General features: G+C 38.7%; 1 protein-coding gene and 1 long non-coding RNA gene across 7 annotated transcripts in view; one reads left to right on the top strand and one right to left on the bottom strand.

Moving 5' to 3' along the window:
• The window catches only part of LOC309632334 (calcium-independent phospholipase A2-gamma), a 142,712-nt gene that overhangs the window by 42,584 nt on the left and 83,088 nt on the right, over window positions 1-17,040 (bottom strand). For 3 of the 6 annotated variants that reach the window (XM_082399770.1, XM_082399769.1, XM_082399765.1), the window contains exons 2-4: window positions 11,420-12,434; window positions 11,112-11,261; window positions 89-240 (exon numbers count right to left, since the gene is read on the bottom strand). In XM_082399770.1, the coding sequence (XP_082255896.1) occupies window positions 89-240; window positions 11,112-11,261; window positions 11,420-12,178 (1,061 nt within the window). In that variant the 5' untranslated portion in view covers window positions 12,179-12,434. Of the gene's footprint in view, window positions 1-88; window positions 241-11,111; window positions 11,262-11,419; window positions 12,572-17,040 lie in introns of all 6 variants that reach the window. The other 3 variants (XM_082399768.1, XM_082399766.1, XM_082399767.1) reach the window with 2 other exon arrangements.
• LOC309632402 lies at window positions 247-8,168 on the top strand. Its single transcript, XR_014246890.1, has 2 exons — window positions 247-2,773; window positions 2,809-8,168. It is a non-coding gene; the product is annotated as an uncharacterized lncRNA (long non-coding RNA).

Below are 17,040 nucleotides of genomic sequence, written 5' to 3'. Positions count from 1 at the left end.
TGCTCTTCAACAAAAATTAACGCAACATTTCAAATCAACTATACTTCGATAAAAAAAAATTTTTTTTAAATCTTTTTTCTAGCCTTACCTTGTTCCTCCACCATCAATTGTGAGAATCCGGATTCCTCTTCCTTTCACTGGATCCACGTAGCCAATTAACGCCAAAATTTCTCTAACTGCAGCCTGAAGAGTTTCATCCTTAATTTGTCTCAATCGTAGTAAATATGGAATAATTTTTTCCTATATTGAGAGAAAAGATATTTTGTTGCTTTTGTCAAATCAAGAGTGAAGATGTAAGATTATTTTTAACACATACAGATCATGACAAGATAAATATCTTTATGATCTTAGAACAGGCAAAGATTTCTTAAATAGGACACAACGTGCTAACCATAAAGGAAAATATTTATAAACTGGACTATATTAAAATTAAGAATATCTACTCATCAGGACTTCCCTGGTGATCCAGTGGTTAAGACTCCACGCTTCCACTGCAGGAGGCATGGGTTCCATCACTAGTCAGGGAACCAAGATTCCGCATGCTGTGCAATGCGGCCAGGAAAAAAAAAAAAAAGAATATCTACTTGTCAAAAACGATTATAAAGAGTGAAAAGGTAACCCACAGCCTGGGAGAATATATTTATCAGACATATATACGTATATATATATATAATATATACATATGTTACAATACATATAAAAAGACTTACATCCATAATATATAAAGAAATCCAACAAATCAGTAAGAAAAAGCTGGTCAACCCAATGGAAAAACGAGCAAGACCTGGAATAGGCACTTCATGAGGGCAGTATACAAAAGGCCAGTGAACACTGGAAAGTTGCTAAACTTCATAGTTACCAGAGAAATACAAATTAAAGCCACAATTTAACATCACTAAACATCTAACAAAATGGCTAAAATAAATAAATGATATAAAGCATTGGAGAGGAAATAACACAACCAGGAGGCTCATACAGTTCTGGTGAAAGTATCAACTGGTATAAGCACTTTGTAAAACCATTTGGCAGTAAGCACTAAAGATGAGAACAGGCATACTCTATAACCAGTACTACTCCTCTTTGGTATATATCCCAAAGAAATGAAGACTTATGTTTTCCAAAAGATACATCTGAGAAGCACTATTCCTAAATATTCCCAAACTGGAAACTATCCAAATGTCCATCAGTAGTAAAATGGATAAATACATTGTACTATATTCATACAATAGAACACATAACAATGAGAATGAATGTTCCTTAACTACACCCATCAATATAGAAGGTTCTCACAGACATAATGTTGAGTGGGAGAAAAAAAAAAAAAAAGACATAAAAGAGCACATGTTGTATCATTCCATTTATATAACACACAGAAAGAGGTACAACTAATATACACTGCTAGAAAATTGGTCAATCTTTTTAAAGATAATGACTGGAAGGGGGCATAAAGGGGTTTTTGGAGTGCTTTGGGTAACATTCTGTTTCCCAGTTGGGTGGTTGTTATATAGATGTGTTCAATTTTTGAAAATTCATGGAGCTGTATACTTTTAGTATGTATTTTTTCTTTTTTTTCAAATTTTTATTTATTTTATTTATTTTATTTTTGGCTGTGTTTGGTCTTCGTTGCTGCGTGCGGGCTTTTCTCTGGTTGTGGCGAGCAGGGGCTACTCTTCATTGCGGTGCACGGGCTTCTCATTGCTATGGCTTCTCTTGTTGAGGAGCGCAGACTTTAGGCGCACGGGCTTCAGTAGTTGTGGCACGCGGGCTCAGTAGTCGTGGCTCGCGGGCTCTAGAGCGCAGGCTCAATAGTTGTGGCGCACGGGCTTAGTTGCTCCGCAGCATGTGGGATCTTCCCGGACCAGGGCTCGAACCCGTGTCCCCTGCATTGGCAGGCGATTCTTAACCACTGCACCACCAGGGAAGCCCTATATTTTCCACATATAATGTTTTTAAAAAAATTTTAAAAGAAAAGAAACATGAATCAGCTTGAAGGGACCCCTACTAGTCATATTTAAGACAAATTCAGCATTTAGAAAAAAGGGAGGAGGGGAAAGATTACAGAAACACAATTTATGAAAAACTATGAGGGCATAACGATAATAAAAAGAAAAAAAGAAAAAAATGCCAAAAATTCATCTCACCGTTGAGGCAGCTTTTAAACCAACTCTTGAAGATGGAGGTGTGGGGAGATGCAGAGTTTGCATCTCCCCACAACTAGAGCACCTGCCGGACACTGGTGGGGGACCCCAATGCCCAAGGAGATGGGAAGAACCCCCAAGCGAACAAGTAGGACGTGGGGGGACTGAGGCGGGAAGAGAAGTGGAGGCCAGACAGGAACGGCGCCCCTCAGGGGTGGCTGAGAGGGGGGAGGGGTTCCCACGCCTAGAGGGACCCTCAGGGCCTTGGATCAGGGTGGAGGAGGCCCAGTGTTTCTCCTGCCCAATTGGCTGGGGAATTCTGCCCTCAGAGGTCCTACGCCCTCAGTGGTCCCCTTCGGGCCGGGTTGGTCCTGGGGGCATAGGAGGGAGGCCGGGACAGAACAGGAGAGGCAGGCAGGAGGAGCCCTCCAGGACCAGAGGAGAGGGAAAGGAGTAGAGGGTGTTTGCCCCGTCCACTCGAGCCCAGGAAGCCTGCTGGGCTCCCAGGTGGGTCCTCCACCCTCTGAGACCACAGGCAGGAGGCACACCTAAGCCCCTTCTGTTCTGTTGAGCTTAAGCTCCCCCTACGTCCCCCCACCCTGGGCCTTTTCCAGCCCTGTGGGTCTTAAACATAGGTCCCACGCACTGCCCAAACCTCACCCTTGCTTAGGCCCCACCCTCCACGGCCAAGGCCTTTTCCACCTTTTTACCTCCTCCTCTTTTTTGTTTCACCTATATTTTTATTTTTATATTTTTTCTAACATAGCTGTTAGTTTCCTAGCCTAATATTATTTTTTACTTTTTTATTGTTCACCTTTTTTTTTTTTCTTTTTGCCGGCCCGTGCGGCTTGTGGGATCTTGGCTTCCGAGCCGGGGGTCAGGGCGAAGCTCCTGTGGTGGGAGCTCCGAGTCTGAACCACTGGACTAACAGAGAACCTCAGACCCCAGGGAATATTCATCAGAGTGAGGTCTCCCAGAGGTCCTCATCTCAGCACCAAGACACAGCTCTACCCTACAGCCTATAAACTCCACTGTTGCAAGTCTAAGGCCAAACAACCAGTAAGACAGGAACACAATCCCACTCATGCAAAAAATGAAAAAAAAAATGAGACGGCAAAAAAATATGTTACAGATGAAGAAGCAAGGTAAAAACCTACAAGACCAAATAAATGAAGAGGAAATAGGCAATCTACCTGAAAAAGAACTCAGATAATGATAGTAAAGATGATCCAGAATCTCAGAAATAGAATGGAGGCACAGACTGAGAAAATAACAAGAAATGTTTAACAAAGATCTAGAAGAACTAAAGAACAAACAAACAGAGATGAACAGCACAATAACTGAAATGAAAAATACACTAGAGGAAATCAATACCAGAATAACGAAGGCAGAAAAACGAATAAGTGAGCTGGAAGACAAAATGGTGGAAATAACTGCCAAGGAGCAGAATAAAGAAAAAAGAATGAAAAGAATTGAAGACAATCTCAGAGATCTCTGGGACAACACTAAATGTACCAACATTCGAATTATAGGGGTCCTAGAAGAAGAACAGAAAAAGAAAGGGTCTGACACAATATTTAAAGAGATTATAGTGGAAAACTTCCCTCACGTGGGAAAGGAAATAGTCCAGGAAGCACAGAGAGTCCCATACAGGATAAACCCTATGAGAAACACACCAAGACACATACTAATCAAACTAACAAAAATCAAATTCAAAGAAAAAATATTAAAAGCATCAAAGGAAAAACAAAAAACAACATACAAAGGAATCCCCATAACGTTATCAGCTGATTTTTCAGCAGAAACTCTGCAGGCCAGAAGAGAGTGGCAGGATATATTTAAAGTGATGAAGGAGAAAAACCTATAACCAAGATTATTCTACCCAGCAAGGATCTCATTCAGATTCGACGGGGAAATCAAAAGCTTTTCAGGGAAGCAAAAGCTAAGAGAATTCAGAATTCCACCAAACCAGCTTACGACAAATGCTAAAGAAACTTCTCTAGGCAGGAAACACAAGAGAAGAAAAAGACCCACAAAAACAAACCCAAAACAATTAAGAAAATGGTAATAGGAACATATATATCGATAATAACCTTGAATGTACATAGATTAAATTCCCCAACCAAAAGACACAGACTGGCTGAATGGATAAAAAAACAAGACCCATATACAGACTGTCTACAAGAGACCCACTTCAGACCTAGGGACACATACAGACTGAGAGCGAAGGGATGGAAAAAGACATTCCATGCAAATGGAAATCAAAAGAAAGCTGGAGTAGCAATACTCGTATCAGGTAAAACAGACTTTAAAATAAAGACTGTTACAATAGATAACAAAGGACACTACATAATGATCAAGAGATCAATCCAAGAAGAAGATATAACAATTATAAATGTTTATTCACCCAACATAGGAGCACCTCAATACATAAGGCAAATGCTAACAACCATGAAAGAGAAAATTGACAGTAACACAATAATAGTAGGGGACTTTAACATCCCACTAACACCAATGGACAGATCATCCACACAGAAAATAAGGAAACAGAAGCTTTAAATGACACAATAGACCACATAAATTTAATTGATATTTATAGAACATTCCACCCAGAAGTGGCAGAATACACCTTCTTCTCAAGTGCACACAGAACATTCTCCAGGATAGATTACATCTCGGGTCACAAATCAAGCCTCGGAAAATTTAAGAAAATTGAAATCGTATCAAGCATTTTTTCTGACCACAACGCTATGAGACTGGAAATCAATTACAGGAAAAAAACTGTAAAAAACACAAATACATGGAGGCTAAGCACTGCGCTACTAAATAACCAAGAGATCACTGAAGAAATCAAAGAAAACATAAAAAAATACATAGAAACAAATGACAACGAAAACACAACAACCCAAAACCTATGGGACGCAGCAAAACAGTTCTAAGAGGGAAGGTTATAGCAATGCAATCTCACCTCAAGAAACAAGAAACATCTCAAATAAACAATCTAACCCTACACCTAAAGCAAATAGAGAAAGAAGAACAAAGAAAACCCAAAGTCAGTAGAAGGAAAGAAATCATAAAGATCAGAGCAGAAATAAATGAAATAGAAACAAAGAAAACAATAGCAAAGATCAATATAACGAAGAGCTGTTTATCTTCTTTGAGAAGATAAACAAAATTGATAAACCCTTAGCAAGACTCATCAAGAAAAAAAGGGAGAAGATGCAAATCAATAAAATTAGACATGAAAAAGGAGAAATCACAACTGACACCGCAAAAATACAAAGGATTATAAGAGACTACTACAAACAACTATATGACAATAAAATGGACAACCACGAAGAAATGGATAAATTCTTGGAAAGGTACAATTTTCCAAGACTGAATCAGGAAGAATTAGAAAATATAAACAGACCTGTCACAAGTAATGAAACTGAAACTGTAATTAAAAATCTTCCAACAGGGACTTCCCTGGTAGCGCAGTGCTTAAGAATCCGCCTGCCAATGCAGGGGACACAGGTTTGAGCCCTGGTCCGGGAAGATCCCACATACTGTGGAGCAACTAAGCCCGTGTGCCACAAATACTGAAGCCCGCTCGCCTAGAGCCCGTGAGCCACAACTACTGAAGCCCGCGCCTAGAGCCTGTGCTCCACAACAAGAGAAGCCACTGCAATGAGAAGCCTGCACACTGCAAGAAAGAGTAGCCCCCGCTCGCTGCAACCAGAGAAAGCCCGAGCACAGCAACGAAGACCCAACAGAGCCAAAAATAAATAAATAAATAGATTAATTAATTAAAAAAAGAAATCTTCCAACAAACAAAAGTCCAGGACTAGATGACTTCACAGGCGAATTCTATAAAACATTTAGAGAAGAGCTAACACTCATCCTTCTCAAACTCTTCCAAAAAATTGCACAGGGGGGAACACTCCAAAATTCATTCTACAAAGCCACCATCACCCTGATACCAAAACCAGAAAAAGACACCACAAAAAAAGAAAATTATTGCCCAATTATCACTGATGAACATAGATGCAAAAATCCTCAACAAAATACTAGCAAACAGAATCCAACAACATATTAAAAGGATCATACACCACGATCAAGTGGGATTTATCCCAGGGATGCAAGGATTCTTCAATATACACAAATCAATCAATGTGATACACATTAACAAAATTAGGGAATAGAAACCATATGATCATCTCAATAGGTGCAGAAAAAGCTTTTGACAAAATTCAACATCCATTTATGATAAAAACTCTCCAGAAAATGGGCACAGAGGGAACCTACCTCAACATAATAAAGGCCATATACGGCAAATCCACAGCAAACATCACACTCAATGGTGAAAAACTGAAACCATTTCCACTAAGACCAGGAACGAAACAAGAGTGTCCTCTCTGGCCACTCTTATTCAACATAATTTTGGAAGTCCTAGCCATGGAAATCAGAGAAGACAAAGAAATAAAAGGAATACAAACTGGAAAAGAAGAAGTAAAACTGTCACTGTTTGCAGATGACATGATACTATACCATAGAAAATCCTAAAGATGCCATCAGAAAACTACTAGAACTAACCAATGAATTTGGTAAGGTTGCAGGATACAAAATTAATGCACAGAAATCTCTGGCATTCCTATACACTACAATGAAAAATCAGAAAGAGAAATTAAGGAAACAATCCCATTTACCACTGCAACCAAAAGAATAAAATACCTAGGAATAAACCTACCTAAGGAGACAAAAGACTTGTACTCAGAAAAGTATAAAACACTGATGAAAGAAATAAAAGATGACATAAACAGACGGAGAATTATACCAAGTTCTTGGATTAGAAGAATCAATATTGTGAAAATGACTATACTACACAAAGCAATCTACAGATTCAATGCAATCCCTATCAAACTTCCAATGGCATTCTTCACAGAATTAGAACAAAAATTTTAGAACTCGTATGGAAACAAAAAAGACCCCGATTAACCAAAGCAATCTTGAGAAAGAAAAACAGAGCTGGAGGAATCAGGCTCCCCGACTTCAAACTATGCTACAAAGATACAGTAATCAAGACAGTATGGTACTCGCACAAAAAGAGAAATATAGATCAATGGTACAGGATAGAAAGCACAGAGATCAACCCATGCACCTATGGTCACCTAATTTATGACAAAGGAGGCAAGAACATACGAGGGAGAAAAGACAGCCTCTTCAATAAGTGGTGCTGGGAAAACTGGACAGCTACATGTAAAAGAATGAAATTAGAACACTCCCTAACACCATACACAAAAATAAACTCAAAATGGATTAAAGACCTAAATGTAAGACCAGATACTATAAAACCCTTAAGAGGAAAACATAGGAAGAGCACTCTTTGACATAAACCACAGCAAGATCTTTTTTGATCCACCTCCTAGAGTAATGGAAATAAGAACAAAAGTAAACAAATGGGACCTAATTAAACTTCAAAGCTTTTGCACAGCAAAGGAAACCATAAACAAGACAAAAAGAGAACCCTCAGAATGGAAGAATATATTTGCAAATGAAACAATAGACAAAGAATTAATCTCCAAAATATACAAACAGCTCATGGAGCTCAATATCAAAAAAACAAACAATTCAATTAAAAAATGGGTGGAAGACCTAAATAGACATTTCACCAAAGAAGACATACAGATGGCCAAGAGGCACATGAAAAGATGCTCAACATCACTAATTATTAGAGAAATGCAAATCAAAACTACAATGAGGGGCTTCCCTGGTGGCGCAGTGGTTGAGAATCTGCCTGCCAATGCAGGGGACACAGGTTTGAGCCCTGGTCTGGGAAGATCCCACATGCCGCGGAGCAGCTGGGCCCGTGAGCCACAATTACTGAGCCTGCGTGTCTGGAGCCTGTGCTCCGCAACAAGAGAGGCCGCGATAGTGAGAGGCCCGCGCACCGCGATGAAGGGTGGCCCCTGCTTGCCACAACTAGAGAAAGCTCTCGCACAGAAATGAAGACCCAACACAGCCATAAATAAATAAATAAATAAAAAAGAAAGGAGATTATTTGATTGGCTGTAGCTTAAAAAAAAAAAAAAAAAAAACTACAATGAGGTATCACATTGCACCGGTCAGAATGGCCATTATCAAAAAATCTAGAAACAATAAATGCTGGAAAGGGTGTGGTGAAAAGGGAACCCTCTTGCACTGTTGGTGGGAATGTAAATTGATACAACCACTATGGAGAACAGTTTGGAGGTTCCTTAAAAAACTAAAAACAGAACTACCATATTACCCAGCAATCCCACTACTGGGCATATACCCTGAGAAAACCATAATTCAAAAAGAGTCATGTACCACAATGTTCACTGCAGCTCTATTTACAATAGCCAGGACATGGAACCAACCTAAATGTCCATCAACAGATGAATGGATAAAGAAGATGTGGCACATATATACAGTGGAATATCACTCAGCCATAAAAAGAAACGAGGTTGAGTTATTTGTAGAGAGGTGGATGGACCTAGAGTTTGTCATACAGAGTGAAGTAAGTCAGAAAGAGAAAAATCACGTATGCCAACACATATATATGGAATCTTAAAAAAAAAAAAAAGTACTGATGAAAAGGTAGTGGCAGGGCAAGAATAAAGACACAGACATAGAGAATGGACATGAGGACATGGGGAGGGGAGGGCGAAGCTGGGGTGAAGTGAGAGTAGCATCGACATATATACACTACCGAATGTAAAATAGACAGCTAGTGGGAAGCAGCAGCACAGCACAGGGAGATCAGCTTTGCGATGACCTATAGGGGTGGGATAGGGAGGGTGGGAGTGAGGCTCAAGAGGGAGGGGGTATGGGGATATATGTATGCATATGGCTGATTCACTTTGTTGTACAACAGAAACTAACACAGTATTGTGAAGCAATTATATTCCAATAAAGATCTATTTTTTTAAAAAAAAGCAACTCTTTACTTTGAAAACTGGTGACTAAGTAGAAAGAAATTAAGCATTTCTTCTGCTTTTCCTGCAACATTGATCTTTAAGAGTAACTAAATAGCTTTAGCTGGTGAAGAAAGCTCTACTTTTACAGGAGAATGTCAATTATAAAGCAGAAGGAATGACAGAATTAGAAATATATCATTCTGCAACCCTAATGAAATGACTAGTTCTAGAAACAATTAGGTTAATGGTTGATGGCTAATGGTTCTAGCCTAATTGTCCAATGAAAAGATCAGACTAATGAAAAGATCTCCCTAATCTAGTGGTCAACCTTAGCATTACTAACTGTTGTTGAACCAATTATATGTGTTCTGACACAATGCAATATGAGGTGCATGTCATCTACAATGCGCCCTAACAAGAAAATGTTTAACTCAATCAGGTCTTTATATTTAAATTCCAATGTGCAGGAAATAAAAAGGAAAGAGGAATATATCAACTATACCAATGAGGAGGAAGCCAGGTAAATCCAGAAGGTGAGCCATTCTACAGGAAAACACATATCACATTTCTCCTTGGTACTGAAGGGTCCCTAGATTTGGGATCAGTTATGTAAAATAAGACTTCTCAAAGTTTCTATTAGCAAAACTAGTCATAACAGACTAAAACTGAAAACTACCCAGAAATCCAACAACACTACAATGAATAAATAAGCTGTGATACATTCACACCACGGAATACAAGAGCAACAAGAATAAATTACCTCCAACTACCCACAACAATGTAAAAGATTCCTACCAGCATGTTGAGTGAAAGAAGCCAATCATAAGAGTTTACATAATGTACAAAAACAGGCAAAACTGATTTGTGATTATTTTTTTGGGAGATTGTGAGTGAAAGGGGGCCCAAGGGAGGCTTCTGAAGTGCTGACAAATTCTGTTCTTCAGAACAGAATTCTGGGTGCTGGTTATGTGGATATATGTGAAAACTCACTGAACTTCACACTTAAAACTGCATGTGTATTACACTTCAATGAAACGTTTTTTAAATGTTCTTTAAAGTATGCAATTCCATCTTAGAGCTCTGCTTTCAGTATATCACCAACATGTTAAATGACCTAAAAGCATATCTATATTTGGAAATTTTATCTTTTAGGTAAGAGATTACATATATATGAAAGATAATCCCAAATTCTATGAACATGAAATTCTAAAGTTTAGCTATTATAATGTATGTATTACACAATATAAAACTACAGAGGGTAAATGATTTAAAAACATAACTTTTGAGCAAGATGGTTATCAAAACATTGAATAAATACGAACTAAGTTAACTTATAACTTTCTGGGTGGCAGGTTAAAAATAAGCACTAACGGATCTCTAACAAAACGTTAAAAACTGTCTATTCATTACATGATATTTCCAAATTGTTCATTATGTATTACAAATAACCTCAGTACAGGTGTAAAGACACTCAACCACATCATTCACATTTTATATTATTTCTCTGAAAACGGTCTATTTAAATGGGTCTAAATTATCTCCACTGTTTTATATTTGAAAACACTGAGGCAAAGAAAAGCTAATCGTTTTAGTAATAGGATCACAAGTTCAATTACTGATAAGATCATGAAATTTTTTAGACTTTCAAGTACAGAAAGATCATGAAATAAAAATTAGCAATGTTTTTACTTATGAATTACGACTCCTGTCTTAAGAGTAGCTACACAGCATAAATACCTACACTGCATTTAAGAAAACCATGGCAGCTAATAGGCAATTCAACTAATATACTGAGATTTATCCTCTATTTTAAAATGTTTAATCTTAAAGTACAGGTATGAGTACTAAGAGCATAACATATCACAGAATAAAAGGGAGCATTTGGCATAATGCAAAGCACAGGGCAATTACTAAATATGTAACACATCACATGTACGATAAAACCACAAAAATATTTAAATAGAAAAATGAAACGCGTTGCCTTCTCCATTTTAGAAGGTTTATCAGTATTTTTATTCCAAAATAAAACCAGATTAAAGGTAATCAGAATTACCTTGACAGCCACTCCTTTTCCTTCAGGAAATTCTAGAAGATGGAACGTCAGTTCTTCAACTCTATTAATGCAGAGCCTTGGGTCAGTTGTTCTTCTTAACGCTTGAACTAATGCCCGGGTTCTGTTATCAATACTCACTCTGGCAATTATCTACAAAGACATGTTAAAATATGTATGATTTGAGTATGCAACTGCTCCAGTGATACCAACAGATGATTAAAGTGTCTTAGGTCCCATTAGGAAACGCAACTTAGAAATTCGACAAAAATTAAAACTTAATTTTAAAACCACGCTGAATAACGACTTGCCTTTTCTCGCTGAAGAGATAACCGCCTTTTCTCCTCTGCATTTTTGTCTTTGCTGATGGCCTGCTCAGCTTTCATCGCCTCTTCCTGCTCTTCTAACTGACTCTTTGAATCATACTTTAGTTTGGGGACAAGTCCACCAATATAACCACCTACTAAAGCTTGTACACCTTCAGTAGGACGAGAAAGAAAGTTAGCAATACTTTGTTTAGTAGAAATGGGAAGAACCTCAGGCGTCCCACTGGGACTTGCAGCATTGTCCTCAGAACATAAAGAAGCTTCTGAGCCCAGCTTCTTATCAGTCAGGACGCCAGGATCTGGAGAACTGGGTTCCTCGTCTTCAGTCTTTTTAAGTTCAAGTTCTGATTTGTCCTGGAAATCTTTATTTTCCTTTTGTTCAGACATTTTTTCCTCACGCTTGAAGTATGAATTAATATGACTTGATAAAAAGTAGAATGACTCTCCAAATTTTGTGGTTAGATTATTCGTGTAATGAAAAAGGCTTTGTTTACCTATATCTTCTTTCTCCATAACGTGGCTTTCCTTTGCTGCAAAAGAACCCTTTTCTGCTGATTTGTTGCTGTATTTTTTCAGAAATTTGATGGTTTGTTTAATGTTTTTCTGTTTTAACCAGCCACTATCTGACACTTTTCTTAATATTTGAGGACTTGGCTTAAGTTGAGCTAAACGAGAGATCATTTCATTCTGCTTGCCAAAAACAGCCTTCGAAACAGAGTTCAAAGTATTTTTAATACGGGACATACAAAGGCTCGCTTTTGTAAGTCCCTTGGGAGCAGAAGTGCTAAGTTTCAAAATTCCAAAACGTAAACCATGGTTGCTTGTAGAGTAACAGTGCTTACTGCAAGAATGAGCTTCACTTTTTGTCCATTTACATCTTATTTTGCTTGTATGAAAACCTCTTTGTAGACTGACGTGGCTTATCCTCCAGAAACGTTTAGGCGAGCACAAGAAAGGCAGCTGCTTGCTCCTCTGCTTCCCACAAAGACTTCTCGCATTACTAAGGAGGTAAATATAATATAGACCTATAGTCAAATTAACAGACATAATTTAAAAATCATTTATTTTCTATATGTTATGACTTTCACTTCATTCCTGAATGCTTCATTTAAGAAATGCCATAATTCATGGTCTTATCTGAAATGCAAGAAAAAAAAAATTAGGATTCAAGGTAAATTACTACTTGAACTAAACTCAGCAACTTGTCTCCAAAGAAGATAGGATAATATATTTTCATTATGGCAAAATAGATTTCACTTTTAAGCGAAAAGAAAACCAGTCATCTTTTATTACGGAAGTCAATGAAAAACTAGTGAGTAGTAGGATGTTTCATGAAAACTAATCTGAAAACTAATTTAGAGAAGCTACCCAATAGATAAGGTTTCCTACAGCACAAAACTTAACATGCAATTGTGAAATAAAATTCATATTTATGGGGGCTTCCCTGGTGGCGCAGTGGTTGAGAACCTGCCTGCCAATGCAGGGGACACGGGTTCAAGCCCTGGTCTGGGAGGATACCACATGCCGCGGAGCAACTGGGCCCGTGAGCCACAACTACTGAGCCTGCGCGTCTGGAGCCTGTGCTCCGCAACAAGAGAGGCCGCGATAGTGAGAGGCCCGCACACCGCGATGAAGAGTGGCCCCAGCTCGCCACAACTAGAGAAAGCCCTCGCACCGAAACGAAGACCCAACACAGCCATAAATAAATAAATAAATAAATAAATTTATTTTAAAAAAATTCATATTTATGGCAAGACAAGAAAAATTTAATCAGAAAAATTCTTCTCTGCCCTTTGGCCTCCCCTCTCCCCCCACTGTGCATGGTGCACCTGTATCATGACTTGACCAGACCTCCCCCATCAGCAGGAATACCTGCTCAATCATACAGCAACATTCTCCTAGCATCACGAAGACAGAGCATTCCTTCTTGATCTTGTAAAGGGTCACATGATTCACCACGATGGCACTTAAATCTGGATTACGTAAATTGTCAATATACATCATTTAACGTACAGCCCTCTGTCTCAAGAAACTTAAACTGTGTCTTGACTTCTAACTGGCAGAACAGTTCTCAGAGCTTTCTGAGATGCTCTTCCCAGGTTATAATCCCCAAATTTGGCTCAAATAAAATTTTCCAATTCTTTCTTAGATCTACTGATTAATTTTTCGTTGACACAATTTAGATATTATGCTGCTTTTCTTCCTTCCTATGTTATTTAAAGTCTTGACAGTTTATGTGACACTAGACTGTAAGTTCTTTGAAGACAAGAGTCAAGTCTTACACTCCTACTCATTGCAAACCGTTTGTAGAATATTTAATCTGAAACTGAGTCCCCCTAAAACCGAGGTCCTCTGCTGAGTTTATGATTAACCTCTCTATCTAAAATGTTATTTTCCTTTCCAACACCTGTTCCACTCGACTGAGGCATATCAAAGAAAAGGGGGGCTGAAACTGAGCAGGACCCTCCCAGGCACAAAAGCCTTTGTGCCCCCAGTTTCTTGTTTGTAGGAAAAAGGCTTTCAGCCTCCTAGACCTTCCCTGAGTTCCAAAGGGCAGAGTCAAACAGTCACTAATTAAGGGAATGCGGTGATGCAGAAAGAAACAACAGTGCAGAGATGGGGCAGGTCCTGGTTCCTCCTGAGGGAATGTACAGAACAATCTGGTACATATCTCTGGGTTCTTCTACAGGAACTCAGGCCCCCACCCCAGTGGAGGATGGTAACTTCAGGCTGAGCACAAGCACTAGGACCCCAGACTGGTTGGAACCAGAAGGCTGATGGCTGAGATTCCTGGAACACCACCCGGCTACCCCAGCCAATCAGAGGTGGGGCACACACCCTGCAGACCTCCCCACAAATTGTGCCTATAAAAACTCTTTCCCGAAACCCATCAGAGTTCAGGTCTCTTGAGCAGGAGCCACCCGTTCTCCTTGCATGACCCTTGCAATAAACCTTTCTCCCACTCCAAACGTGGACATTTCAGTTTGCTTGGCCTCACTGTATGTTGGGCACGCGTTCGACCACAACTCTACACCAGACATAGTGCTAGATGCTAAGACCACAAACAGGATACCAAGAAACTTTCAGTCTAGAGCTCGAGATAGCCTTGTAAGGAAGATTTCACTGTCTAGTACAAAGTGCTTATTTAATCAAAGAAGTCAGACTAGAATAAGCTGTGTGCCACTTCTAACAGACAAGGGGTTCATAACCACAACATAAATGTCATTTAAAACAGATATTTTGTTCTTTCAATTGGTAAAATATAAATGATTGATAATACCCAGTACTGATAATACCTGGGGAAACGGGACACAGAGGGCTACCTGACAGTGTCTAATGAAATATCTGACAGTATCTAATGAAATTTTAAATGCTATCTATCAAAATTTTAAAGGCACATATTCTTTGATTAGCAATTCCACTATTAAGAACCTATCCTACAAAAATAACTGCATAGGAGTAAAGATATGTACACACATTCCCTGCCACACTGCTTGAAAAACAACTCTAAGTTTCTTCTAGCAAGGGATGGTTAAATAAATTACGGTACATACATACAATAAACTGAGTTACAATGTAATGTTACACAGCAGTTAAGGAGAAGAGATGACCTGCCTATATATCCTTCATACACAGTACAGTGAGAAAGGCAAGCTGCAATATCATATATACCATACACACATGAGGATACAAAGATGTAGACACGAAGATATTATGTAATAAAAGAAAACAAAAACCTATATATGCAGTTTAAATCTGTGGCTACACACACACACACACACACACACACACACACACACACACACACACACACACACACAGAGATTCTGAAAGGGTAAGTACCTGTTTATTAATTCCTGTGAGCTGAGAAGTGGAATCAAGAGAGAATGAGAAGGGCTTTTACTTTTATTTTTGGACAGACTCAATTACTTACAAAGAGCAGGTATCACTTTTGTAGTTAAAAAAAAAAAAGCAAACACTTTAATGCACTTTAACAGATGGTGCTATGTGAATGGAAGACACAAGGTGAGAGTAGATACCCAGGTAAGTCTGAAAAAAGATGCTGAAAACTGAGCAAAAAAGGAATTCATTACATTGTAAAAGATCAGAGGGGAAGGAGAGAATGCTAGATAATGGGAAAAACAAACACAAGCAAACACAAAAAAAGCATTTAAGAAAATATACACAATATAAGCAAAAATTGCAAGTAGTGGTTTCATTCCAGGACCTGGAGAGAATGAGCGAGAGGTATAAGGGGATACTGCAAAGACACGGTGGACCAGGTTACCAAGGGTCTGATAATCTTGCCAAAGAGAGTAAAGATCGAACTGTCAATGAAGTATGATAAGCAAAGGAATGACATTAGATCTGCTTCCAGCAGATCGCCGACAGATGGAGTAACGGAACAAGACAGAAACCAAGAACCCACTGTGACTCTTCAGAAGGTGACAGTCCGAACTAAAATCTGTCTAAATCACATGTGAGCATATTATTTTAAAACACGCAATTTTATAGAGGGAAGGAGAGAAAAGAAGCAAACCTATCTGCTTTCCTGGCTCTTCTGAACCCCTCAGGACTTGCAGTCAATGTAATAAGCCGAATTAATAAGCCTCACAATCTCCAAGACAGAAATAACATGATAAAATACAACTAAAGTACTCGTGGATAAAAAGCCATACTCAAAACCAATAATGGACTCCTACAACTCAACAACAAAAATCAAATAACTCAATTAAAAAATGGGTAAAAGACTTGAACAGACATTTCTCCAAAGATGACATACAAACAGTGAACAAGCATATGTAAAGATGAATAACATCACTGATCATCAGAGAAGTACAAATCAAAACCAAATGAGGTATCACCTCACACTCATCAGGACGGCTAGTATAAAAAACAAAACAAAGCAAAAGAAAAAAACAAACCAGAAAATACCTGAGAAATAAATTCTGTTGTTTAAGCCCCAAAAACAAAACAAAACACCAGAAAATACCAAGTGATGGCAAAGACGTGGAGAAGTTGGAACTCCTGAGCACTGTTACTGGGACTGTAAAACGGTGTGGCTGCTATGGAAAACAGTACAGCAGTTCCTCAAAATATTAACACTACAACTATCATATGATCCAGCAATCCTATTTCTACGTACATATTCAAAGGAATTGAAAGCAGGGCCTCAAAAAGATATTTGTATACCTATGTTCATAGCAACACTATTCATAATAGCAGAGGTGGGAACAACCCAAATGTCCACAGACAGTTAAATAAACAAAATGTGGTATATGCACACAATGGAATATTATGCAGCCTTAAAAAGGAAGGACATCCCGTCACAGTCTACAACATGCATCAACCTTGAGAACATGAGCTTAAGTGAAATAAGCCAGTCACAAAAGGACAAGTACTGTGTGATTCCACTTACATGAGGTACCTAGAGCAGTCAAATTCAGAGACAGAGAGTAGAATGATGGTTACAGGGGGCTGGAGGAATGGGGCAGAGGGGAGCTGTTGTTTAATGGTAGGGTTTCAGTTCTGCAAACTGAGAAAGTACAGGAGATTTGTTTTACAACATGAATGCACTGAATGCCACTGAACTATACACTTAAAAA

The sequence above is a fragment of the Balaenoptera borealis genome (assembly GCF_965194805.1).
Source record: "Balaenoptera borealis genome assembly, chromosome: 7".
NCBI lineage: Eukaryota > Metazoa > Chordata > Mammalia > Artiodactyla > Balaenopteridae > Balaenoptera > Balaenoptera borealis.
The sequence above is the reverse complement of the archived record's forward strand: the minus strand, read 5'-3'. Positions and strand labels throughout refer to the sequence as shown.